Source organism: Coenobita brevimanus, chromosome 67 (assembly GCF_032717465.1).
Source record: "Coenobita brevimanus isolate Jiangsu-jjx chromosome 67, ASM3271746v2, whole genome shotgun sequence".
NCBI classification, from domain to species: domain Eukaryota; kingdom Metazoa; phylum Arthropoda; class Malacostraca; order Decapoda; family Coenobitidae; genus Coenobita; species Coenobita brevimanus.
The window spans coordinates 23,699,902-23,726,330 of NC_137020.1; the positions used below are offsets into that span (position 1 = coordinate 23,699,902).

The following is a 26,429-nucleotide window of genomic DNA, read 5'->3' on the forward strand; positions in this document are numbered from 1 at the left end:
AGTCCATAGCAAAGCAGTATGGACAGCAGGGAACGGTGCCACACTCTGTCAAACGCTTTAAAAATATCAAGGGCTACAAGGATAAGTTTCTCCATGATAATCAATTGACTGATGGATGGTGTGACTCAGGGGATTGAGTATATCAAGGCTGGATCTTTTGAGGCAAAAATAATAGTTTATCACTAATTAAGTTGCTGGATTCTAGATGTTTAACTAAGTGCTTTCATTACATTTTCAAATACTTTACCAAGAGAAGACTTGATAGCTATTGGTCTGTAACCAGATGGGTCAGACAAACTTCCTTTCTTCAGAATTGGGTGGATATTGGCTTCTTTCCAAGAATTAGGGAATGAAGAAGTACTTATGCATAGTCTGAATAATTTAGCTAGAACAGAAGCAAGTCCTGGGGAGTACAGTAGGCTCGCCCAGTGCGCAAGAGATTGGGCGGTCCACGACCTCGCGCACTGGGAATTCGCATACTGGGAATACATAATCTTATGGGAATAATTACATATGGTTGGTACCCCCTCATATCTGGACATGTTTTGGCCCTTAGAGACATAAAAAAGGTCAAATTTTTCAGACATTGTACTACAGATATAGCTGCAGTAACAAAAATATGGGCAGTCACCCTAACAACAGTAGACAACAGGCCTGATGGATTTAAACAACAAGAGTTCTGAGGTGCGGCAACACACTTACAGTGCCCCCGCCACCACCCCGGCCGCACCACGCTTGTTTAACGGTTGCCAATGTTGTATGATTCCAGGCTTTGACGAAGAAATTTACGGCCTGTTGAACGTTACATTTCTTCCAGAATGCAGCAACAGTCATTATGGTGGGGGTTGCAGGTATGCCAGGTGAAGCAGGTGAGTCAGGTTGGGCTGTGAAGGTGGAGAGGGAGGCGGCTGGTGAGTCAGGTGGGGCAGTGGAGGATGGCGGTGGGCGAGTCAGGGTAGGTGGTGAGGGGAGGATCCTCCCTCTCCTCCTCACTACTGCTCACATTTTCGGCAATTTCCTTCATCTCTTCTTGCTTGTTTGTTTCATTCCTCATCTTGTTATGGACATATTGGCAGTATAACAACTTGGTATTCACGAAATAACATCATTATTATAGAAACTGGGTATCTATTCTAACTTACTGTTATTGCCAAAAACGTTATTATTGAAGCTGTTATTGGCGATATCTTATTGTAGACTCCTCTTGAGCACCTTCCCCATGAGCCTCTAGGTCACTATTGGCGCGTTGTGTGGGGGGGGGGGTCGCGTACTGATGGAAAATGGTGTTTTTAAGCCACTTCTTGCCTCTACCTCATGTTCTGTGGGGTAAACTCACGCATTCAAGGTTTTTCGTTATGATTTTTGGTCACTCGCGCACAATGCGATTCGCACACTGTGATGACACGCACTGGGCAAGCCCACTGTACTTTATTAAAACAATTGGAGGAATTCCATCTGGGCCTGGAGCTTTGTTGGGTGGTAAATTGTCTGGGATGGAAATTACATATCTGGTCTGTATTATAAGTGCAGCAGTTTTGAGATAGTCAGGTTCTAGTACCGGGACGTTGTGGCTGACTTCCTCTAACGTTGAATTTCTGGCAAGTGTACTGGCAAGGATATTCGCTTTACTACGCTGGTCATTTGTAATGTTACCATCTGAAGATTTTAGTGGGGGAATGGGTGATGACTTGTTAAAGTTATTACTGAAAGAACTGAGAGTTGATAAGAGTATTCTGTTGTCATTAGGAGTGTTTAGTACAGTAAAACCTCAATAGAGCGGACTACTTGAGTCCCAAGCCATTCCGAAAAAATGAATCTCTGATAAAAGCAACATATGAACTTTTCCTGCTATTTTCATACATGAAAAGCGTCATGACCACCACCCTGCTTCACCCCACTGGCTCCTCCTAACTCATGGGAGTATCCCATCTGCCTCTTAAGTTTTCTCAAATGCCACTATAAATAATTATTGCACAACACAGTACAATTTTAGCAAGGTTTAGACTTCATAAAAGCCATATGTAACACACGGAAAAAGAAATTTTCATACATGAATGAAAAGCATCATGGCCATCATCCTGCTTCACCCCACCAGTTCCTTCTAACTCTTGTCAGTATCCCATTTGCCAGTTAACTTTTTGCAGATGACACTATAAATAATTTTATTGCCTAACACAATAAAATTTAAGCAAGGCTTTGTCACAGCAAAACCCATCAGTAATAAAAAATATATATTTTCTTACGTAACCATTTCTATTCACTTGGCTCACCCCCCCCCTCCACATTGCTGAGTATATCATCCAGCACCTGGTGAAGGATCCTTCAGAGCAATTCTTTCACAATCATTACCCATTATCTTCAGGGTCATCGTCAGGAACAGTGAATCGTCTTCCTGACTGTCTTCACTGGCAGGAGCTGTCATGGACAAGAACTGGAGGTGTAGTTTGTACCTAATGTCCCATGTGGTGCACTTAATTTTAAGCACTTCTCAAATACTGTACTGTACACTTTATACACCTTATTTGCAATCTCACAAACTAAAGATGTTTACTTTGTCTGTAAGTAGTCCCTCATTTAGCCAGACGTTCAGTATCTGGACATGTTCATTATCCAGATGCTGGACCTTGGCTCTGTTAAACCATTATCCGAATTTACTTTCTATTATCCGGATGTAAAAGTCCCCGAGAACTTCGGCCGGCCAGCTGACATGTTCAGACATTCGGTAACATGGCCGCTGGGCTCCAGCCGTGAGTGAGCAGTAGTCTGTAACCCACAACAAGAGTTAAAATGTCCGTCCGCCCCTGTACTGAATGGTCCAGGTTGCGCGCTCGTCCTATCGTTCCCAATGAACCTCCAGCACCCGAGTAATACGACTTGTACCTGCTAGCGGTGTCAAAACGTCCGTACGCATTCCCTACCGAATGTCTAATACAGGCATACCCCAGTTTAACAGTGTAATTGGTTAGGTAAAACCCCATTGTTAGGTGGGGTATTGTATATAGGGGTACTTTTAACACATAAAGTAATGTGGAGCGTTTACTAGCCTTAGGTATCCCCCCAAACCAAGCCCAAAACCAACCCAAATGAGCCCAAAAACAAGTTTAATGCCAATCTAAATGGCCTAACAGCTGTCAAGGGAGTTAACCTAACACCTGTAAATAACTCTTAAAAACCAACATATACAATCTGAAAATCGTGAATTATAAGTTAGAAAAAAAATCAAGCTGAGTAAACTGTACCCCAAAATGATAATGTTCACCCCACCTGTGGCAAAAACACATTAATCTAGGTATAAATAACAGTTTGGTATTAGGTGGTGGCGACCATCATCCACTCACTTGATGTAGTGCTGCCTACTTCTTCCATAGCCTGTATCATTCTTTTTCTGTGCCTGCCCTCCTCACTTCCTATTTCTCCCATCTTTCCTGTCACTTCTTATTGCTTCTCTTTCCTTTACAGGTGACTTTACATTCAGTGACAAGCCAAATGGTTTCCCGTAAGCCAAGAAACCATTTACAACACTGGGCGGTAACCATATAACCAAACCACACGTGCTCCCTACGTGTCAACAAGTGGGTTGGTGGAGGGTTAGTGCCCCTGCCCGTAAAACAAATAACTCAAAGTCAAATGGCCACCCCTTGTGGGATTATGGCATCTGGCAATAGATGGATAGATAAAATCAGTTTATAAATCAGCCTAAACACACAATTTTAGTCCAAGATACTATCAAAATCGGTACAAAAAGAAATCAAAACCCATCGTTAAACCGGGGTTTGGCCATCGTTAGGCGGGGTACGGTGGTATTTCTACCCCCATCATTAAGCCAGGGTATCGCATCTAGGGGTACCGTATATCAAGGTATTACTGTACTGCACGGCCACAGGGGCTAAGTCTTTCCCAACTGCCACCTATACCAAACACAGGCCATATGCCACGAGTACATGTTCGGTGACTGTTTCTGTCCGCCTCTCTACTGAAGGTCCAAAGTCCCCTGGTCACGGTGAGTTGTGTTTCCGCATGGCCACTCAGCGTCTTAACGGATCGCAAGCTACGAGTAAATGTATGGCAAAAGAGCCCGTCGACAGAATGGGGGAGAATCCTGCCCACAGCCTCGTGTCTCCCCCTCTCCCATCCCTCCTCTGTACCCTCCCGGCTCCCCCCTCACTCCCTCAGTCCTTACCCTTCTCTGTAGTGATAGCACTGACTCGTGAGTTTTCAATTTTTTTTGTGTGTGATTTATTTGACTACTATTGGCCGTATCGAAATTCCTCAGTAACCACCAGAAAGTTCATGAAATTCTGCATCTAGACATATGCTTAACTCATGGAAGTTGCTGGCAAAATTTTGCACAAGGATGGTGGGAAGATATATGAAAGTAAGTTTTACTTCCGAACAATTTATTCTTTATGAATTTGTGTACTTGTCAGTTTTGTGTGTTTTCCTTAGCTTATCTTATAGTACAAACACCAGCGAAGATGATGGTATAGCATTGATACCAATAAAACCAAAATCCGGTGGCATAATTGGCCGTGAAATTTTTTTTGAGACCTGGGAGCAATCACTCGTCACAGACAACGGATTTTCAAACTGTCATCAGTTTTTTTGTGTGTGTGGATTTTTGTTGTTTATGCATTGTTTTCATGATGTTTAGCATTAATATGGATAATCTTATGTGTGTTTTGATGTCTAAATATGGCAGAATGACCAAAAAACTGCCAAATTTAGGAGGGGTACTATACATACAGTAGTGTATAGATTGGGTGTTTTTTAGTTTTCAGTGTTGTTTTTCATGGTTTTCTTGGTGTTTAGCATTACTTTGGATATTCTTGTGTGTGTTTTGATGTCTAACTATGGGAGATTGACCTGAAAACAGTGCCAAATTAAGAGGGATACTGTACATACAGTTATGTTTGGGTCTGGTGTTTTGTGTGTGTGTGTGTTTTTTTTTTCATGGTTTTCTTGGTGTTTAGCATTACTTTGGATATTCCCGTGTGTGTTTTGATGTCTAAATATGGCAGATTGACCTCAAAACAGTGCCAAAATTAGGAGGGGTACTGTACATATAATCATGTGTAGGTCGGGTGTTTTTTGGTTTTCAGTGTGTGTGTGTTTTTTTTTAATGGTTTTTTGGTGTTTAGCATTACTTTGGATATTCTTGTGCATGTTTTGATGTCCAAATATGCCTGAATGACCAGAACACTTCCAAATTAAGTATAGGTACTGTACAAATAGGTTAGGTATAGGTTGGAGGTGGGTATACAGTAGGTAGGTGCTTGGTATGGTAGGGGAAGTGTTCATTATCCAGATGTTACCACTACCCGGACATGCCTTTGACTCTATTATGTCTGGATAAAATAGGGATTACTGTATTTCACTCATCAGTCGTCAAGCTCGAGCAGTATATCAGGGACTTCTGGGGAAATGATGTGGGGGGGGGGGGAAATGATGTGGGTCAGACTGAGGAAGAGTAAGGAGGGACATTAGTGATGCCACCAGCCCACCACCAAACTACACATGAACACATACACTTCATGGACAATATGGCCGCCCTGGCCTGAGGTTAGGCAGTCCAGACCGCTTCTAGCTTTTTCAGAGTTTACCCGATATACTGTACAAGAAATTAGTGTATTCCGGTTGGCTCCTCGACTCCAAAAAAAACGAATTCTGATCTAGTGAAGTCTGTTGTAGTGAGGTCACACTGTAGTTTGGATGCATGGTTGCGAAGAAAGTTTAATTTAGCAAGATTTATTACTGCTTTTACATGGTTACTAGCAATTTTAAATTGACTGAGTGATTCTATCTATCTATCTATCTATTGCCAGATACCTTAATCCCGCACGAGGTGGCCACAAACAAACCGCCTCCACGTCACCCTGTCCCCCACCATTTCACTGCCCTGCTCCCAACTCACACCCCCCTCTCTCATATACCTCTCCACTCCATCCCTCCATCTCATCCTTGGCCTCCCCCTCCCTCTCCTCCCGTCCACCTCACTCACATACACTCTCCTCGTCAGTCTCTCACCATCCATCCTCTCCACATGGCCAAACCACCTCAGTATGTTCCTCCTAATGCTTCCTGTCACATCCACATCCACACCACAACGCTCCTTTATATCCTCATTCGTCAGCCTGTCTCTCCATGTGACTCCACAGGCTCCTCTTGAATAACTCATTTCCACTGCTGTCACTCTTGACTTGTGTCCTTCCAACAGCGTCCAAGCTTCACTTCCATACATTAGAGGTTGTATCACAATACTGTCATGTAGTAACTTTTTCACTTCCATGCTCACTTCCCTGTTTCTAATCACTGCTTTCAAGGAACCAGCAACCTTTCTTCCTTGTTGTACCCTTTCAAACACTTCACCCTCCAAACTTCAATCCTTACTCATCACACTCCCCAAGTACTTAAATGTACTCACATTTTCCATTTCCCCACCATCCAACCTCATTGTACATTCACTGACTTCACCTCTCTCAAAGACCATCACTTTACTCTTCCCTACATTCACATGTTTTTTATTTTAAATAAGAGTTATATGCTAATGATTTTTGGGCCATTGCTTTGGCACAATTGCTATCAAATCATTTTGGGGAGTCCAATCTTTTAGTAAACTGTTGATGGTATGAACAATTCCTTAACAGCTTGTACTAAGTCATTAATGTGGGATTGGGTAGAATTGATGTCACTAGAGAAGAAAGACTGCCATGGAATGTCAGCAAAATACTTTCTAAATCCATCCCATTCTGCCCTAACAAAGTGCCATTGGGTCACCCTGACAGGTTCAGAATGGGAAGGTTTGGGGAATCCGAATAATGAGGCTTTGACGGGATTGTGGTTGGAGGATCCAGGTGGTGACAGTACTTTATCTTGTATTGATCTGGATTATTTGTCAGGAATAGATCCAATCGATAAGCATTATGGTCAGAATTATCTGGTGCAGTATTGTGGTTGGTTGCGTTACCAACTGCATCTGAATAATATAGCAAAGAACAGCAGCAAGTTCTGGGGAACACTTTTGCAAAACAATTGGAGGAATTCCATCTGGACCTGGAGTTAGTACCTGTAATAAACATATTTAATTTGGGGTTAGAGCAAGAAAAAAAAAAATTCTCTGGTCAGAGTCCACAGGGACATGGGGGGAAATAGCATGTTAAAAAATCTGCAAGGCAAAAAATTCAGTCTTCCACTATGATGCAGAAACTCTATATTCATACCTTTTCATTTTTTAGCACTTTAAAACTTGATCTGTTCACCCATCCATCATCCAATCCTACATTGCCCCATGAGGAGCTTAGGAGCCTGGCGCTAGGCAGTTGGTCCCGACATTGAAGATGAGCGTTAAGAACTCATAATTAACTGTGGCAGATTTTTCATCAAATCATTCCCCATGTTATTTTCTAACAATTTAAAACTTAAATTGTTCTGAAGTCACAATTGGACACTGATAAAAGATGGGTTGTTGCAAAATATATGCCCTAAATTTAATTTCAAGATGACCGTTACATACATTTTATCTACTTAATTCTTTTGAGGTTTTAGGTGGTGGCAACCATCATCCACTCACTTGATGTAGTGCTGCCTACTTCTTCCTTATCCTTTATCATTCTTTTTCTGAGCCTGCCCCCCTCTCTTCCCATTTCTCCCTTCTTTCCTGTCACTTCTTATTGCTTTTCTTTCCTTTACAGGTGGCTTTACATTGAGTGACAAGCCAAATGGTTTCCTGTAAGCCAAGAAGCCATTTACAACGCTGGGTGGTAACCATATAACCAAACCATACGTGCTCCTTACGTGTCAACAAGTGGGTTGGTGGAGGGTTAGTGCCCCTGCCCATAAAACAAATAACTCAAAGTCAAATGGCCACCCCTTGTGGGATTATGGCGTCTGGCAATAGACAGATAGATGGATAGAAATGGCCACCCCTTACGGGATTGTCGCATCTGGCAATAGATAGATCGATAGATAGGTTTTTATTATCATTCATTCATCATCTAATCCTGCATTGTCCCATGAGGAGCACAGGAGCCCGGGGCTGAGCATGTTAGTCCTGACATTTAAGATTAGAGTGACCAGCCTCACTCATCCCTGAGTGGCATTACACAAGCAGTAAACCGCAACCATCCCTTGGATACAAACCTGCACTGGCTCAATCTGAATGGAGTGCCTTAATTACCCACTAAATCACCAGGCACCATAATTTGGTTATGTGGTTACCACCCAGCGTAGTAAACGGTTTCCTGGTGTACAGGAAACCATTTGACGTCACTCAATGTAGTTAACCATAGACAGAAGGAAGAGGAAAGACATATGGAAAGAAAGACGGAAGAAGAAGGAAGAGAGGAAAACAATACAAATTTTTAAATTCTGAAAACTCCTATCTATTTTTTGTAACTTGTCCTTAACAATACAGAAAAAAAAAGATCTGAGTTTATAAGGGTACTTTTAAGATTCTTATTAAAGATAAATGATGTAAAATATACAGAAACCATTCTTTAAAGGGAGTTATCTTTGAGTTTAACCTCAATGTGCTGCACTTTAGGGTGGACAACAATACCTCTTAGCAGCACTGTCTTACTGCAGTAGTCAACAGTACTGTACAATGATAAAGAAAACAAAAATTTCAAAACATATACTGTACAGTACAATACACTGTAAATGTGTTATTGTGAATGTTTAAAAGAAGCAGTCCAACGTATATCTCAGGAAGCTGTTTCCACATAAAATTTTCTCCCACTCATTCTCACCTGTGTGCTGATGTTTTGAGTCCACCAGATTGTAGGAGACATAGTACGGTGCAAAGTTCATCCCGTTCTGACCACGTGATTCATCATCGCTGTCATCCTCAGTGAAGCTTGTTACACCAAACATGCAAGGGTTGTATGATGGCAGGGCTGTTAAGGAGACAGAAGATTTGAAGTGAACTAATTCTTTGAGAGTTTTAATTATTTTTAGGTTCCAAAGATGAAACTTATCAGTGCAGTTATGATTTGTTGTGTGGCACTGTGTCAGTGTTATGCACTGCCAAGAGGTGTACATGCATCTCTCATATTTGGTCAATATGAGGAAGAGGACTATGAAAACACTGCTGGGTGCAGTGCTCACAACATTTACTATTGCTACTAATGTACAGTTACAGTCAATGATGTGCTTAGTATTTCACATCTCTCTGCTGGCTAATATTACTAAGCTGATATGGGCTTGGCATGTTTCTCTGTTCATAGATGACTCTGCTTGATAAGATGCATCTGGGAGGAAAGTGACATCCATGTCCTAGTGTTAGGTGATGTAGGCACTATGAAAGAGCAGGCAAAATTTTGTCACTGACTACATCACTACATTGTTAAGGAGCTTCACATACATATTTGGGTATGAGTAAGGTTACAGTAGCAGTAAAAATAACATTCTTACATATCTAGTACTCTACTATGTGCCATAATTTAACCCTACAAATGACTACTTTGAAGGTGATTGGTTGAAGTGATTAACAATTCAAGAGCAAGGATCTCCTTGTGGCTCACAGCTTTAAGCCATTTTGAGTGAAAACTCAGTCCTTTTCATCATCACCACTAGTTTTGGTTTTATGTCTAACTGTAATAACCTGAGCTTATAAGACAATGGAAGTACAGTGAAATTTACCTATACTTGTTCTTCCATAACCAGTTCCATTCTTTTACTATCAGTACCATCCTAACTTAATTCACTGTTATAAAAAACATATAAGAAAGATTACGAAACAAGACAAGAAGTTGCTATGAAATGAGTTCCATTGGAAACTGATCCTATATCCACTGATATTTAATAATATCCAGCTCAATCCTGCATCATCCTTAAACATACTTGGGGTTTCATTCTCTCGGGATTTATCTTGGAAACATCATATTACATCTCTTGTAAAATATGCTTCTAAGAGATTAGGTGTACTGTACTAAGCTGACTCCATACCTTATTTACCCCTGCACAGTTGTTGACTGTATACATACTATACATGGGTTTTTACTCACCCCTAAGCTGACTCCATACCTTCTTTACCCCTGCACAGTTGACTGTATACATAATATACATGGGTTTTTTTCACCCCTGTGTAGAGTACATTTCTCATGTGTGGGGAGACTCCCCATATAGCTCTTATCAACAAGGTGGAGTCAAAGGCTTTTCATCTCATTAACTCTCCTCCTCGTACCGGCTCTCTTCAACCTCTGTCTCTTCGCCGCACTGTTGCATCATTATCTCTTTTCTATCGCTACTTCAATGGTCACTGCTCCTCTGAACTATCTGCTTGCATCTCCCCACCTCTACAACAGGCGCGTAGCACCCGTCTAGCAACAAACTCTCATCCCTTTTCTGTCCAGCTCTCTAATGCAAGAGTTAACTGTTACTCCCAGTCCATCATTTATGCAACAGGTCAGCTCTGGAACTGTCTCCTTCTGTCTGTATTTCCTACTTCCTGTGATCTCCAGTCTTTCAAGTACAGTGTTTCCAGGCATCTCGAAATGAACTGATCTTGAAATTGGCCCTCTGTTGTATTGTTTTTTATTATTTCTTGGAAGGAATGGTTTGCAGGTTCCTGGCCTTTGGTTCCTTCTTCCTTGCATTAAAAAAAACATATATATATATATATATATATATACACACACACACAATAAGAGGGTGTATGTAGGTGAGGTGGAGGGAGGGAGAGGGAGGGGTAGACCGAGGATGAGGTGGAGGGATGGAGTTGAGAGGTATATGAGGGAGGGGGGAGTGAGTTGAGGGGAGGGTAGTCAAATGGTGGGTGACAGAGTGACTTGGAGGCGTTTTGTCTGCGGCCACCCTTTGCGGGATTAGGGCGTCGGGCTATAGATATAGATAGATAGATATATATATATATATATATATTATATAGATAAATATATATATATATATATATATATATATATATATATATGTATATATATATATATATATATATATATATATCTATATCTATATACCTAGGCTGCTTCCCCCAAGGAAAGGGAGGTAGCCGAGACAAGATGACACACTCACCATTTACTCATCCATTCAAACTCATTCATTCGCATCTTAGCCCCAAAGGGGAGAACGGACAGATCCTCACCGCACCACACCGCACAAGAGTCAACTACGCAATGCAATCAGTGACATCTGCAGCAGGGCCCGACAGCAGAGCTGGTTTACCCCTGCCACATCATAACAGACCCATTCCCTTACCCGCACCTGACCTGACTAGCTGATCAGACCAAATGAGGGAGAATATCCCCTCAGGGCTGCGTCATCATTTATTCATTCACAATTTCTCTCCATTTATTTCTGTCACGCACAGCCACTCTTCCTTGCTCAACAGACATCCCTCTCGCATCCAGCGCTCTCTTCACACTGTTCATCCATCCTATTTGTGGTCTTCCTCTCAGCCTTACACCTCTCACATCAGATCTAGTTATCTTTTTCACCAATCTCTCATTATCCATTCCCTCCATATGCCCAAACCATCGCAACACCCTCTGCTCAACTCTACCACCCATCTCCTGAACAACTCCAGTTCTCCTTCGCACTAAATCGTTTCGCACTCGATCCATATGCGTCACTCCACACATACTCCTCAGACACCTCATGTCCATTACATTCAAACTTTTCCTCTCTGCTACATCCATATTCCATGCTTCAACCCCATATAATGCAGTCGGTACCACAACACCCTCATACAGCCTTCTCTTTACATCCATTCTAAGCGAACGACATCTAAACACTTTTTTCATTCCTCCCAGCACCTTTCCTACTTCATTTATTCTAAACTTCACTTCTGCATCTATTCTTCCATCCACAGCAACATGTGACCCTAGATATTTAAAACACTCTACCTCCTCAAGCAACTCGCCATTCAAAACTATATTCATCCCCCTACCATCTACCAACCTCGTACACTTCATCACTTTACTTTTATTCTCATTTACTTTCAATTTCCTCCTTTCACACACCCTTCCAAACTCCTCTACCAACTGTCTCAATCTCTCCTCTGAATCAGCCACCAGTGCAGTATCACCTGCAAACAGCAGCTGCTTCAGATTCCACTCTCCACCATCAACATTCACCAGACTCAGACCTCCACCTAAAACTCTGTATATATATATATATATATATATATATATATATATAATCATCATGCAGGCTTAATCAACAAAGATTTGAAACTGTGTGTATAGTACTGTACTCACAACTATTTACAACACATGGGCTAATGGACTGTTAGACATGCACTGTAACACAGAGCTTCGGGTACTACTGTACTCCTTTTCAATGAAAAATATTTTGGCTACATAACCTGGGAGGTGCATTTAGCTCTTCCATATCATGTTTCCATAATGCTATTCATATAAGTGTGTACAGCTGTTGGTCAAGTTGTATGCAGTGATCCAGTGGTTTATTGCACATACTTGGTAGTAAACATGGTGCTTGATAATGGACTTGCATGATGAAAGCAAAGAACCTATGGGATTTATCCTAATTATTACCAGACATCTCAAGTGAAAGATCAAATTTTCCCCTTTACGACAAGTTAGACCAATTAATAATAAATACTGTTTTGGAAAGTATCAGAAACACGCATATGCATGGTTAGGTTAACAGAAAGAGATGAAAAGGGCACAATACAGAAGAAATGTAAACCAGGGAGAGAGCTGAGATGAGCTTGAGGTAAGGGGTTCCAAAGGTGGAGAGTTAATGGTCTCCACGGTCCACCACCTGGGATTAACTCCTTGAGTATGGGCTCATCTTTTAATCCCTCAAAGCCATCAGAAACTACAGACCTTGCATCATCATTGTCAGCAGAAAGCAGCTCAGGTGTGCGATAACAATGCTTTTGAGTAGAAAAATGTGCTGTGACAGCAGGAGTGCAGTTTTCCTCTCGGTGATAATGAAAACTGCTATAACCAAGTGCATCACAACCTAGGGATCACTTTACTTTTTCCAAAATGTGAGCAGAATGGACAATGTGGGCCCAAACATGCCTAAAAATGCCATTGTAACCACTGCACACACCATTGCCCAAGAGTGCATGGCATGTGACAACTCAGAACCCCAGTGAACATCCCCTGCATCAGTGATGACACTCCCTTCCCAACCCCTCCTCATATCCAGAGAACCCTGCCTGCCTGTTATGCAGCATGTTCTAAGCAACTCTGTATCAGTTGCTTATGCCAGCCAGTATGCTTTGCCCCGTGCAAGGAGAGAAAAGCATGTTCTTCACCCATGAACAGAACATGCAAGTACAGTAATTAGGACAACTGAGGCCAGAGAAAAGAACAGGTAGATTGCCAAAGACTTCAGTGTGATTAAGTTGATTAAAGGGCCAGTTTTGCCTGCCAAGAGAGAATCATGGCTACTCTTAAGGCATGTGGTACCTTGATACTTGATGGAAAGGTAAGGGTTTAGGGTACAGGACTGCAACAGTAGAGTGGTATCTAACATTTTACAATATTTAAAGAAAAGAAGGGAGCAGACGCTGGCAGTCATTGCAGCGGCAGGTCAACCTGGGTAAGATCTTTATAAGTTGAAGGCATCATGCAGGTTGTTCCATAGCTTAACAAGAGGAAGGGCCTGACATGTACAGGAGTTGTACATTGGGTACACTTGGGTATTATCCCCCATTATTGGATGGTTCTCAGATGAATGCAAGATCATTGGATGGGTCTTTGAGTTATATACTGTTGTAGTGCATCACCCCCATTGCCCCCATACAGTTTTTAGACACATCATGGTCTGTGTGCTCCAACTGAGCACCCCCATGATCCATGAGGATCTAATTTTAAGTGGCAGCTGGGTTCACTGCCTACATGATGTTGCTATGAAAAGAGCAACTGGTCACTCTTGCCTTAAATGTCTGAACTGAGCAGTTTATTTCTGAGCCCCTATACTCATGATGGGGCAATACTAGATGGGATGATGGATATGGTAGGTTATCTAAGGGTACATGAGTGTCATTTTTAAGCCTGAAAGAGTGGAAATGACTTTGTTTACTGCATACACACTTAGCTACTGATGAAAAGCATGTGGAAAAGGACAGACTAGGGCACCAATAGAATGTTTGAATGCATCAAGGGTCAGTCTTGATCCCCTTGTTGTTTTATGGTGTTTGAAGTTCTCGCACTTAACTTAAGAAATGGAATTTCATGGGAGATGCTGTATGTTGTTGACTTGGTGTTGACCACACAGAATGAATGGGAGGCAGAGGAAAGATTTAGGAAAATGAGAAACTGAAGGGACACAATGATTTGACAGTAAATGCAGATAAAACAAAAGTGATGATATCTAGGGATGGTGGTGATAGTACTGTCAAAGCCGAGTGAGTGTGGCCATGTACAGTCTGCCACAAGGATGCGGGAAGCATCTCCAGCTTGTGCAGTGTTTGTAATAAGTGGGTGCAATACAAATGTAACTGAATTAGAGGCAGACTGTGAAATAATGCTCACCACGTGTGCAGTGTGTCAGTGAGAGCAAGTAGAGACTGTCAGGTGCAAAAGGACTGATCTTGCTGGAGAGTCTCTTGAGCATGTGGAGGAGTTTTGATATTTGGGAGATTAATGTTATGTGCTGGAGGTGGGGCTGGAGCTAGTTTTGTGGCTAGGATAAGGAGTGGGTGGAAGGAGTTGAGGGTGCTGTTGTGTCTCTGAACATTGAGAGGGTTCTACCTCCATGCTTAACGATCTTCGTATGTGGCTTGTGTTAGGAATGTAATGCTGTATGATAGTGAGGCCTGGGTAGTAAAGGTAGAGAATATCTGTAAGCTCAACCTTACAGAAATTACAATGATTAGACGGATGTGAATTCGAGGGCTGGGAGGGATAGGATTCCGAGTAAAGATTGCGAGGAAGGATGGGACTGGAATGTATTGGTGTTGTGATGAGGGCAGGTATCAAGATCAAAAAGGGGCAGATGCCGCAGGTCGCATAGCCTTACTCACCCTCTGACTCCACACACACGAATCCCACTGTGTAACTTTCCAGGCAGTGACTCTTCCCCCTCTAAGTATCTCCTGACAGGAGTGATCGACCTGCCCCGGCCATGAGTTATGTGGCCTTCCTCTTGGCCTTCTCCACCCTGGGTTAACTTGTACAGAGATCACCCTGTGAGCAGGATCAGCCTCAGGAAAGCAGGCCATGTGCCCACATAGCTGGAGTTGGCATTGACATATTTTGTGTTAGGCCTCGATTCAGTCTCACAGAGCAGTCGCCCATTACACACCTGGTTATACCAGCAATATCCCATGACCATGCAAAGACACTTAATAGCAAAGGAGTCAAATTGCTGTTTCAAGTCACTGTTTAGTGACCATGTCTCACAGCCATGAAGTAAGGTGGGGAGCACCAGCGCCTTGAAGATGCGAACTTTCGTCCTTCTACACACACGACAGTGCCAAATACCCGAATTGAGTGAATCCATAACCTCATAGGCCAGGCCAGTATGACGAGAGATCTCGCTGTTTGATCTGCCATTGATACTGACCACACTACCAAGATAGGTGAATCTTTCCAAGACTTCTATATCCACTACACATGCTTGGACAGATTGAACTGCTTCATCCAAAAAGCCATCAAATGCCTGGACCTTGGTCTTGGCCCAAGAGACCTTTAATCCTAATGGCTCTGCATCTCGTGAAATTCCTTGAGGCCACTCAGCAGTCTCTCCAGCGTCTCCGTTAAGATAACTGCATCATCAGCAAAGTCAAGGTCGGTAACCCTGAAATTGGCAGTTAATACCCCAGTTTGACTTTGACTCACAGCCTGGTCCAGTACCCAATCCATACATGTGCTGAGAAGTATGGGAGCATGGACACATCTCTCTTACACCAGAACTTACTGGGAGAAGTCATATGTTCCCCCTACCCCCCACACACACGTGACAGCACTCTCAGTGTTTGAGTACAAGCCAGCAATCAGTCGGATTATCCCTGCGGGGATCCCAACGAGTCACAGGAGTTCCCATAGTACCTCCCTATTTACTGAGTCAAATGCCTTCTTGAGATCCACGTAGGCTGCTAGCAGACCTTGTCAAAACTCAAGACGGCATTCCACAGAACTCGAAGAGCTAGGATATAGTCAACAGTAGACTTCTTGGGCATCAATCCAGATTGCTCAGGCCTCTGAAACTTTAGCAAATGGTCCCGGATACGCATCAGAAGAATATGAGCAAGAACTTTGCCTGTTACACTAAGCACTGTAACACCACAGTAGTTGCTACAGTCACGATGGTCTCTTTTTCCTTTCCAGATAGGGGTGACCAAACTCTTTGTCCAATCAAGAGGAATAATACAAGTCTGCCAAATGGCTTCTATGACTGCATGTAACCCCCTGATCATGGTTTAACCCCCAGCTTTGATCAGTTCTGCTGGGATGTCACAAACACCAGCTACTCTACCACTTTTCAACCTTGCCACTGCCTTCTTGAGTTCATCTAGAGAAGACATGGCTTCATCAACTGTGGGACAGAAATGGTTGTACACCAGCTGACAGAAGCTCTCCACCAGGAGGTTCAGCAGTATTCAGCTGCTCAAAGTACTCATCCCAACAAGCTCTATACTCACTTTCCCCCGACATGAATCGTTCACTTGCTGTCCAAACAGAGTTGACCTGAGAGGTGGGTCTGAAGTGGAGCTCCTTCAGGGCTCGGTAGGAGAGTTGAAGGTCAGTTGCATGAGAATGGACTTCCACCTCCTCAGCAATTTCCCTGTCATACCTCTCCTAGCCCCTTCTCTGTGAAACTCGTGCCCATCGAGACAGAAGTTTGCGTTGTTGCCGATCCCTAGCCAGTCTGGCAGCACGACTCCTCTCATTTGTGGTCAGTGTCCTCTGCGAGATAAATCCCCACCTTGATCTCACGTGGTCTCCAATACACTCCTCAGCTGCTGCCAGGGTAGGACACTTAAAGGTTTCCCATTGTTCAGCATGATCCTCAACAGTACTGAGCACTTCAGACCAATATGAGATTGCCACTGCATACTCATATGCATACTCCTCATCCCTGACTTTCTCAAGACAGAACCTTTTTTGGTCGTATCTTAAGAAACTCTCAGTTTTGATTTGTAGGCTTAGAGTTGCAATGAGAAGTCTGTGATCAGTAGCAAGGAGCTATGCACTCTTGAAAACCCTGCAGTTCTGAAGGATCCTCCAGCAGGTACCAACTAGAATGTGATCAATCTCCTTAGCAACCCCTTAGGTATTGGGATACCAAGTCCTGCGGTGAAGATTTAGCCGCTGGAACCAGGATCCAGCAATTCTTAATTTAAGAGATTTTGCAAAATCCAGAAGGTAAGAACTATTGGAATTCCTGGTTCCAGAGCCATGGGGACCTACACAATCCCTGAAGCCATCCCTGTCAGTGCCAGTAACTTCATTGAAGTCGCCCAAGACCAGGTGTGTATCCTGCGAGGGACATTGTTCCACAACAGAGTCAGGTTTGGTGTAGAATAGCTCATTCTCTTCAAGATCACTCACCTCCATTGGAACATACGCTGCAGTAAGATAGATCAAGTCCAAGGAGTGCTTCAGTCTCACCAGCGTTGTATATTCATCAACTGGAGTAACCTTGTCGACAAAAAAGACAAAGTGAGCAGCCATTGCCACAGCAACACCTCTAAGACGGGCACCATCGTCACAACCAGACCGGTAGTATGAGTAACCATCGCTACTGATCTCATCATACCCGGGTCGCCTCACTTCAGAGACTGCAGCTATGCTGACCCCCAGTCTCCTCAACTCTCATGACAACAAAGGCAGTTGACCATCCTTTGAAAGGCTTATAACATTCCAAGTCCCCACCTGCAGTGCTTCCCGAAGGTTAAAGTCACACTTGGAGCCTCGAGTTTGTGTGTCCTCTGTGCCAGCTTGACGTGAATCAAAGGAGTATCTAAGCTAGGGGTCCCCCCCCACATCATCTGGCTGCTGGGGTCCCATAGGCTTTACCACGCAACCATCATGGTGGGCGCCAGCATGACAGGGCCCAAAAAGCCCTACCAGGCCAGCATCTGAGGGAGGACCTCCCAGCAAAACTGGGTCAGTGTCAGGCAGCAAGCGCTGACCTCTATCCTTCTTCCTTCTCTTGTTATGTGCGAGGTTGTTTTTAACAGGGATGGGATGCAAACCTCATCTCAACCTCCCAAGTCAGGAAAGGGTTCACCACTAGCCTATGGACATGGGTGTGAAATCACTGTGTATGGCTATCCAGGTTTTCCCTCTGAGTTTTCCTTCTTCTACGTGGATTGTCAACCAAGGCTAACAAGCTTCACCTACCCTACTAGATGGCCATTGGCATAAATTGCTTATCTGCACTTTGACAGATCTTGTTTTTCATCCTGCAGGGTGCCTAGTCACCCTCCTTGCTAGCCTGGACCAGTGGAGGCGTCGGCTTAGTCGCCAACAATCCGACCATGAAACAGGTAGTACTGGATTACATGGTACCAACAGCAAGACAGTGTCTGACCTGCTGGGTAGATTGAGATGGTTTGGGCATGTTGAGTGGATGAAGGATGATAGTGCAGAAGGTGAGAAATGTGAACATCAGGGGTAGGGTTGCGAAAGGCAAACTGAAAAAGATCTGGGACAAGGTTATAAAGTGTCGCCTCAGGTATAAGGGACTAAACAGGGAGGCAGTCAGAAATTGAGAGGTATGGAGAGCTACCATTAGGTGACCAAAGCCAATGCACACAAGCATGTTGGAACCTTTATAAAAGGCACATACAATGGAAGTACTGTTTTGCCTGGAACCACTGTCTGACACTTCTTCTTCATTTCTGCAACATTCGTGGCCTTTCCTCCAACTTTCGCTCTGTTGAGCACCACCTTAACTCCTCTAAACCTCACCTTCTTTTCCTAACTGAGACTCAGCTGTCCGAGGCAACTGACAGCAAACCCTTTTCTGTATCCTCCTACTTTCTCTTTACTCATTTCAAAGCCAAAGGTGGCTGTTGTGTATATATACGCAACGACTTATCTTGCTCTCGTGTTCCTGAACTCAATTCTTCTGAATTCTCTACACTCTGGCTTTGGCTTTCCTGTCATTCTCTGACTAAATATATCTGCGCTGTTTACTTATCTCCTAATTCTACTGACTGTCAAAAATTTATCGACTGTCTTACTTCTACGATTGAACACATTCTATCCATTTCTCCTTTCTCTGAAATCTCCATTCTAGGAGATTTCAATGTTCACCACCACCATTGGCTCTCCTCTTATTTCACTGATCCACCTGGTGAACAAGCCTACACCTTTTCTATCCTTAATGACATAGAGCAGCTTGTACAGCACCCTACCCATATCCCTGACCGCCTCAGAGAGAGCTCCAACATACTTGACCTTTTCCTTACAACTAATCCTTCTGCTTACACTGTTAATCTTTTCTCTCCGTTGGGCTCCTCCGATCACAACCTTATCTCCTTAAACTGTCCTATCGCTCCAGTACGGCCTGTGGACCCTCCAAAGAAACGTCATCTGTGGCGCTTTAGAGCTGCAGATTGGGAGGCCCTCAGGCAGTACTTCTTTGATTTTCCCTGGAATGATTATTGCTTCCATGGCTGGGAGCCATCTGAATGTGCCTTGTGCGATACGGAGGTTATTCTCTCGGGCATGGAAGCATACATTCCTTTCTCGTATCCTTTGACTAATGCAAGAAAGCCTTGGTTTAATCACGCTTGTTCTAATGCTGTCCGCAACAGGGAAAGTTACCAGAGCCAACCCACCCTTGAATCACATCTTTTATACATTTCTGCCCGGAATCATGCTAAGTCTGTTCTTCGCTCTGCTAAAATTAATTTCATCCGTACTAAATGCTCTCAACTCTCCAACTCGAATTCTGCCTGTTCCTGTTGGCACCTTGCCAAAAGCCTTTCTAACAAGTTTACCTCATCATCCTTCCCTCCTCTTTTCTACTCTGTAGCTATTTCTTCTACTGATAAAGCAGATCTCTTCGCTCAGACTTTCTCCCCCAATTCCACCTTAGATGATTCCGGTGCTGTTCCTCCGTCACTTCCCCCCCCCTGACTTCCTCATGGCTGACATTGAAATTTATTGAGCTGATGTATTTTCTGCCATCACAGGCCTCAATACTAACAAGGCATTTGGGCCCGATGGAGTCCCTCCTGTTGTTCTCAAAAACTGTGCTTCTGTGCTTACACCCTGCCTAGGCAAACGCTTTCGCCGTTGTCTGTCAACTTGTACCTTTCCTTCTTGCTGGAAGTTTGCTCTCATTCAGCCAGTCCCAAAGAAGAATGACCATTCCCAACCCTCTAACTGTCATCCAGTTGCTTTAATATCCTGTATCTCAGAAGTTTTCGAATCAATTCTTAATAGGAAAATTTTAAAGAATCTTTTCTATCACAACCTTCTTTCCGTAAGGGACCCTCCACTGGTGATCTTCTCACCTACCTTTCAGACTCCTGGTCATCCTCCTTTCGGGACTTTGGCGATAGCTTTGCCATTGCACTTGACATCTCAAAGGCTTTCGATCGAGTCTGGCATAAATCTTTAATTTCCAAACTGCCCTCTTATGGTTTCTATGCTTCTATCTGTGCCTTATCTCTAGCTTCCTTTCTGGTCGTTCTATAGCCGCTGTTGTAGACAGCCATCATTCTTCCTAGATCTGTCAACAGTGGTGTTTTTCAGGGCTCTCTCCTATCACCAACTCTCTTTCTTTTATTCATCAATGACCTTCTAAGCTGTACATCTAACCCTATCCACTCATACGCTGATGACTCCACCCTTCATCTTTCCATTCGGTTCCCGCAACGTCCATCTCAGCAGTTACTTCAACAAACAAGGGATAAGGCTAGGGCACACCTAATGTCTGACTTGGCTTGTATCTCTGACTGGGGTAAAAATAATCATGTTGTTCTTAATGCATCAAAGACTCGGTTCTTACACTTATCAACCCGACAAAATCTTCCACAGGTGTAACCACTAATGTTTAATAATATTCAGCTTAATCCTGCATCATCCTTGAACATGCTAGGGGTTTCATTTACTCGAGACCTGTCTTGGAAAGATTATGTTACATCTCTTGTAAAATCTACTTCCAAGAGATTAGGTGTGCTAAGCCGACTCCGTTCCTTCTTTACCCCTCCGCAATTGTTGACTCTATGCACAGGTTTTATCCGCCCCTGTGTGGAGTACAACTTTCATGTGTGGGGAGGTTCCTCACATACAGCTCTTCTCAATAGGGTGGAGTCAAAGGCTTTTCGTCTCATTAACTCTCCTCTTACTGACTTCCTTCAGCCTCTGTCTCTTTGCCACACTGTTGCATCTTTATCTCTTTTCTGTTGCTACTTCAATGGTCACTGCTCCTCTGAACTGTCTGCATGTATTCCTCCACTTCTACAATGGGCGCACAGCACCCATCTAGCAGCAAACTCTCATCCCTTTTCTGTACAACTCTCTAATGCAAGAGTTAACCATTACTCCCAGTCCTTCACTTATGAAATGGGTCAGCTCTGGAACTGTCTCCCTCTGTCTGTATTTCCTGCTTCCTGTGATCTCCAATCTTTCAAACGCAGTGTGTCCAGGCATCTCAAAATGATCGGATCTTGAATTTGGCTCTCTCTTGTATTTTGCTTTTCTCTTGGAGGATACAGTTATTGCGGGCTCGTGGCCTTTGGTTCCTTCTTCCTCGCATTAAAAAAAAAATAAAACTGTTAGTGTCATCGACTCATTATTACTTATATCATCATTACTGCTATTACCCTTACCGTTATTGGTTTTGTTTTTGATGATGCACTTTTTTTTTTTTTTAATGATATCCTTGGCTCATCTTAATGTATACTTAGCAGACTACTGGTACAGTACATAAATCTGGCCACAAGAGTCATGACACCCACAGATACTTTAGTGAGATAGATTCAGGTTTGTCTGCACTGTAACAGTGGAGTGTGATGTAATGGGGTGGCATTACACTGAGGGCAGAGTGGGTTGAATATGAGTTGTATTCCATGCTGGTGGTAACACATTCACGGAAGATAGCCACATGACTGGCTAGATGATCGTGTGTCTATCCAAAAAGGGTAATTTTCTGTACGATGAAAACGTGGAGGGGTTCATTGACACTGCTGTTTGACTGAATGTTTTCACTATCTGTGGTGTCAGTTTACTTGTGTCTTTATATTATAAATCAGAGTTTTTTAAACATGGGCCTATGCTCCTCATGGGGTGAAGTAGGATTGGATGATGGATTGATGGATCTGACTGAAAAAGTAGGTATTTACATGCCTTGTGAATTATGTAATTGGTTGTTTGGTGTGCCTGAGGAAAATTAAAATGGACCCCATCTGAAAGCTATGTGACAGGAATGAAAATTAAGCATACTTCATATTTTAAATACAAAGAAGTATGTACACAAATATATATGGTTGTAACATGCATGACTAAGACAACTGAAACCAATTAGCTATTCACACTTACAAAAATATTCATCAGCCATTATCATCTACGTCGTCATCACTCTAACCCCTATTCTCACCTATGTACAGTAAGATAAGGTTAGATACAGCAAAAAAGAAAAAAGCATAATAGCAGAGCTATCTAACAGCATGCATTGAGAGATGGAATATGTAATCATTAAAGCTTTTATAATCTTGGCTTCACCTCACAAATAAAACCATCTGTATGCTTACAGTACATTACACTAGGTTCAAAAACCACTGACAGTGCTAGCATGAGTAGGTCATTTCAATTGATAACAGCCTTCCATATGTTGTGATCAAAAGCCATTTCCCTGTTCAAGCCCCCTACCCCAGAGGTTTCCATGCATGACCCCACCTCAAGTCTTCTTGAGTCTGGCTCTGATAACTCCTCCCTGACATCCATGCCTGTGATTCTCCCCAGCCAGTCCCCCTCCCCTCTCCTCTCAACTTGTTAAAACCATCTCATCTTACTAGTCTGCGTCACTTCCCTAATATTTATGCCAAATCTCACTTACAGCATATTATTCACTACTGTCTTTCAGTGAGAACCTACATATTTATTTCAACGCAATTACTTCTATGCATTTCAAATTGCATGAATTCTCTTCTTCCACAGGACAAGTTTGACCACCATACATCATCACACTTCTCACAAAGGTTTTTTAAAGGGTCCCCTTGGCACAAAAGATGAGCCTCTTCACAGTCATTAGAGGCTCCCTAAACTTCTTCCATTCACTTCTCATTCTGGTAATGTAACTAGCTGCTTCACCTCCTCTCACACTCATTATGTTCCCCGTGTAACAATTCTTTTCCACGTGTGCTGTCTCCCAAGTTGATACTTTCCATTCTACCATCTTCTGTTAAATACCCCAGGCAAACTGAAAAACTTTCACATCCTGCAGTCTACCTTTAATACAAATGCATCTTTTGTGGAAACATCTGTTGTAAGTTATACAGAGGATGGAACTCTTCCCAACTCCCTTTCTATACACAGCAAAGGGCCATATACTGCATCTTGTTCAGTGACATTACCTCACTCACACCTACTGACCATGAACTTTATGCATTTTTTTCTTTAGATACACTTCACATACACATTGCACAATGTCATCATGCCACTCTGCATGAAAGGAATTCAGTGGTAGTATTTGTATCCTTTCCCCACTAACCTCAGGGATGTGCTGTGTTACCTAAATATAGAAAACCATTTAACTTGTCACTCTGTGCAATGTTACCTAAAGTAAGCATTGCATCACCTGAGTAGATGAAAGGCACCCCCATGTACAGTAGCTAATGAATAATGAATATCCACCCTTAGGTGGGGAATAAAGGTGAGGATGATGACAATTACAATATATTCAGTATAATATTTCTATAGTACATCTATACAAATATATGGAAGGTAGATTAACAAACACTGCTTTAAATAATTTTCTTCCTGTTTTTATCCTGCTTCAATAACCATGACATAAGGGACTGTGAATTGTATACAGCACAAAATATCCTTGAAGTACTCACGCATGTCTGGGTATTGTGCTGCCCCAGGGAAGACTGGGGCTGAGGGAGCAGTGGGATTAGGAGGACCTGGATAGGCTGGTGGGGGAATGGCTGGGTTGTATTGGGCTTTGGGGTCTGCACCACCAGGGTAATCAGGATTGTATGGAGGCTGGTTAGGCATGGGCCCAAACCCAGGAGCCAGGGGCTGGCCAGGAGCAGAAGGATAGCCTGCTATTGGGGGCTGGCCCGGGGGGACAAATCCAGGAGCAGGTGGCTGTCCTGGATAAGTGGGCATGGGAGGTGGAGGAAGAGTTTGAGGCATCCCAGGAGGCCCAGGTAGGAAGGATGAAAAATACTGCTTGAGAGGGATGGAACCAATCACTATGGGGGCTTCATATTCCAGATCTGTGTGGCAGCCTGATGGGTCCATCTCAAACTGAGGAAGCAGTGCGATAACATCAACCAAAGGCACATTTAATTATATACAACTACAATGTATTGTACAGTCTACTGTACTGAATACACACACATTATACAGTAACTAAACACAAACTATTTACAATGCATCTGCTAATTTGTCATTATAAACATCCAAATCATGCTATTAAGTACTAAAGCCTGACAGTTCTTTCCTGATCAAAATATCATCTGGGACAATTTGGTAATTGTCATAATGATGGGGTCAAATCTAGTCTTTTGAGGGAGTTGCCCAGTAGGGACCTTAAGCCTACTACCATTATCTTCATTTCTTGTACAGCCCTGCCTCACTATACAACGAGGCGATTTCTTGTACAGCTAGGTCAATATAACATCATTTCAGTGGGGATAAGGAGGGGGCCTAAGACCATTAACTTAAAATCTAAAAAAAAAACTTACCCTTCTAGGCTTGCCCTTGGCACCCTCAGCAGCACCATGCTTTCCAATACAGGAAGCATCCTTGCCAGACACAATTCCCAAGTCACAAGTTTCAGTATTTCACACAAGAAAGTTATGACATTCTTTAATATCTCACATTGCACTATTTGTTATGCCATTCACTCTTATTTGGCAGTAGCAATGGTGTTTCAGTGGTCTTGCATGCACAAAATGGAATGAAAGGGAGACAATCAGAGTGAATGTAAACACTGGGTGTCTATCTTGGCTCAAACAGCCGTGCTGTCAGCTTGCCCGGGAGACATCGTGTATGCACAGGATTGTCACGTGCAGCCAGTAGAATTATTGTTCTAGCAAATTCCTGGTCATTACACCACTGTTATAGCAAAACTGGGTATAACTTTTAGTTCATTGTTCTAGCTATTTATCACAATGAACAAACATATAGCAAGGCTTGATTATATGTGGCACAAATTAAACAAGAGTAATCATCTTACAGACTCATCCACTGAAAAATTTAACACAGTCATTGTTTCCATCACCTATATTCTAATCAACAGCAGGACCTGAGACACATAAACACGAGATATTGTATTTATGGAATGAGCTCCCCTAAGCACACGCTCACCTCCTAAGTCTAGGCTCATCTTTTAATCCCAGCACCCATTAGATTTTATTGTTTTCTGCTCTCACATGACTCACTGTTATCATTTTGTAGTAGTACCTCACCATCTCAGTAAAATATCGAAATATTCTTGTGTTAAGCTTCCTCTCAATACAGTACAGCATTCCCATGCACCAAGCATGAATATAAAATTTTGTGCAGTATTAATTAGTTATCACTTGTATCATTTATAAAGGCTCCAACATGTTTACATGCATTGGCTTTGGTCACATAATAGCAGCACTCCATGCTGCTCAATCTCTGGCAGCCTCCCTATTCAGTCCCTTATCCCTGAGGTCACACACCGTTACTATACTGGCTACATTTTATCTGTTCCCATATGATTCTTAATGTGAACCCATAATAGGGTGATTAGTGGATAATATGAATATCAAACTGTTTTAATGTAAATAATCTAACTTTGCCAAACTCATTGGCATGCCACTTTTGGACCTTCTAATATGAATCTCTCTAGTGTGTGAAAGAGTTTTGTTACTGGGGAGACATGTTATGTGCTGGAGGTAGGGCTGGAGCTTGCTGTGTGGCTAGTGTGTGGAGTGGTAGGAAGAAATTCAGGGAGCTGTTGCCTCTTCTGACATGAGAGGGCCCTCCCTCCATGCTAAAGGATCTTCATATGCAGCATGTGTTAGGAGTGTAATGCTGTATGGTAGTGAGACCTGAGCAGTAAAGGAAGAAGATACAGTCATTACTCGTTTTACAATGATTCGGTTTACGATAATTCGCTACAATGATAATAGAAAAGTTCCATCCCAAAATTCAATTTACAATAAATGTCCCGCAATAACGATTTTGCCATCGGAAAGCACCAGGCACATGCAAGGTGACCGTTGCTTGTCTCAGGCAAGATGGCGGCCCCGGCGTGCAGGCATTGTTATGATTCAGGTCCTGCCACCCCTTCAAAGCCCTTATTTTCAACTTGTTCATGTGTGCCCCTCTGTT

General features: G+C 42.9%; 1 protein-coding gene across 1 annotated transcript in view; it reads right to left on the bottom strand.

Moving 5' to 3' along the window:
- Window positions 1–26,429, bottom strand: part of LOC145405588 (uncharacterized) — a 161,772-nt gene that overhangs the window by 75,949 nt on the left and 59,394 nt on the right. The window contains exons 7-9 of the mRNA XM_080276913.1: window positions 23,954–24,368; window positions 8,745–8,891; window positions 2,308–2,415 (exon numbers count right to left, since the gene is read on the bottom strand). Of these exons, the coding sequence (XP_080133039.1) occupies window positions 2,308–2,415; window positions 8,745–8,891; window positions 23,954–24,368 (670 nt within the window). The remainder of the gene's footprint in view (window positions 1–2,307; window positions 2,416–8,744; window positions 8,892–23,953; window positions 24,369–26,429) is intronic.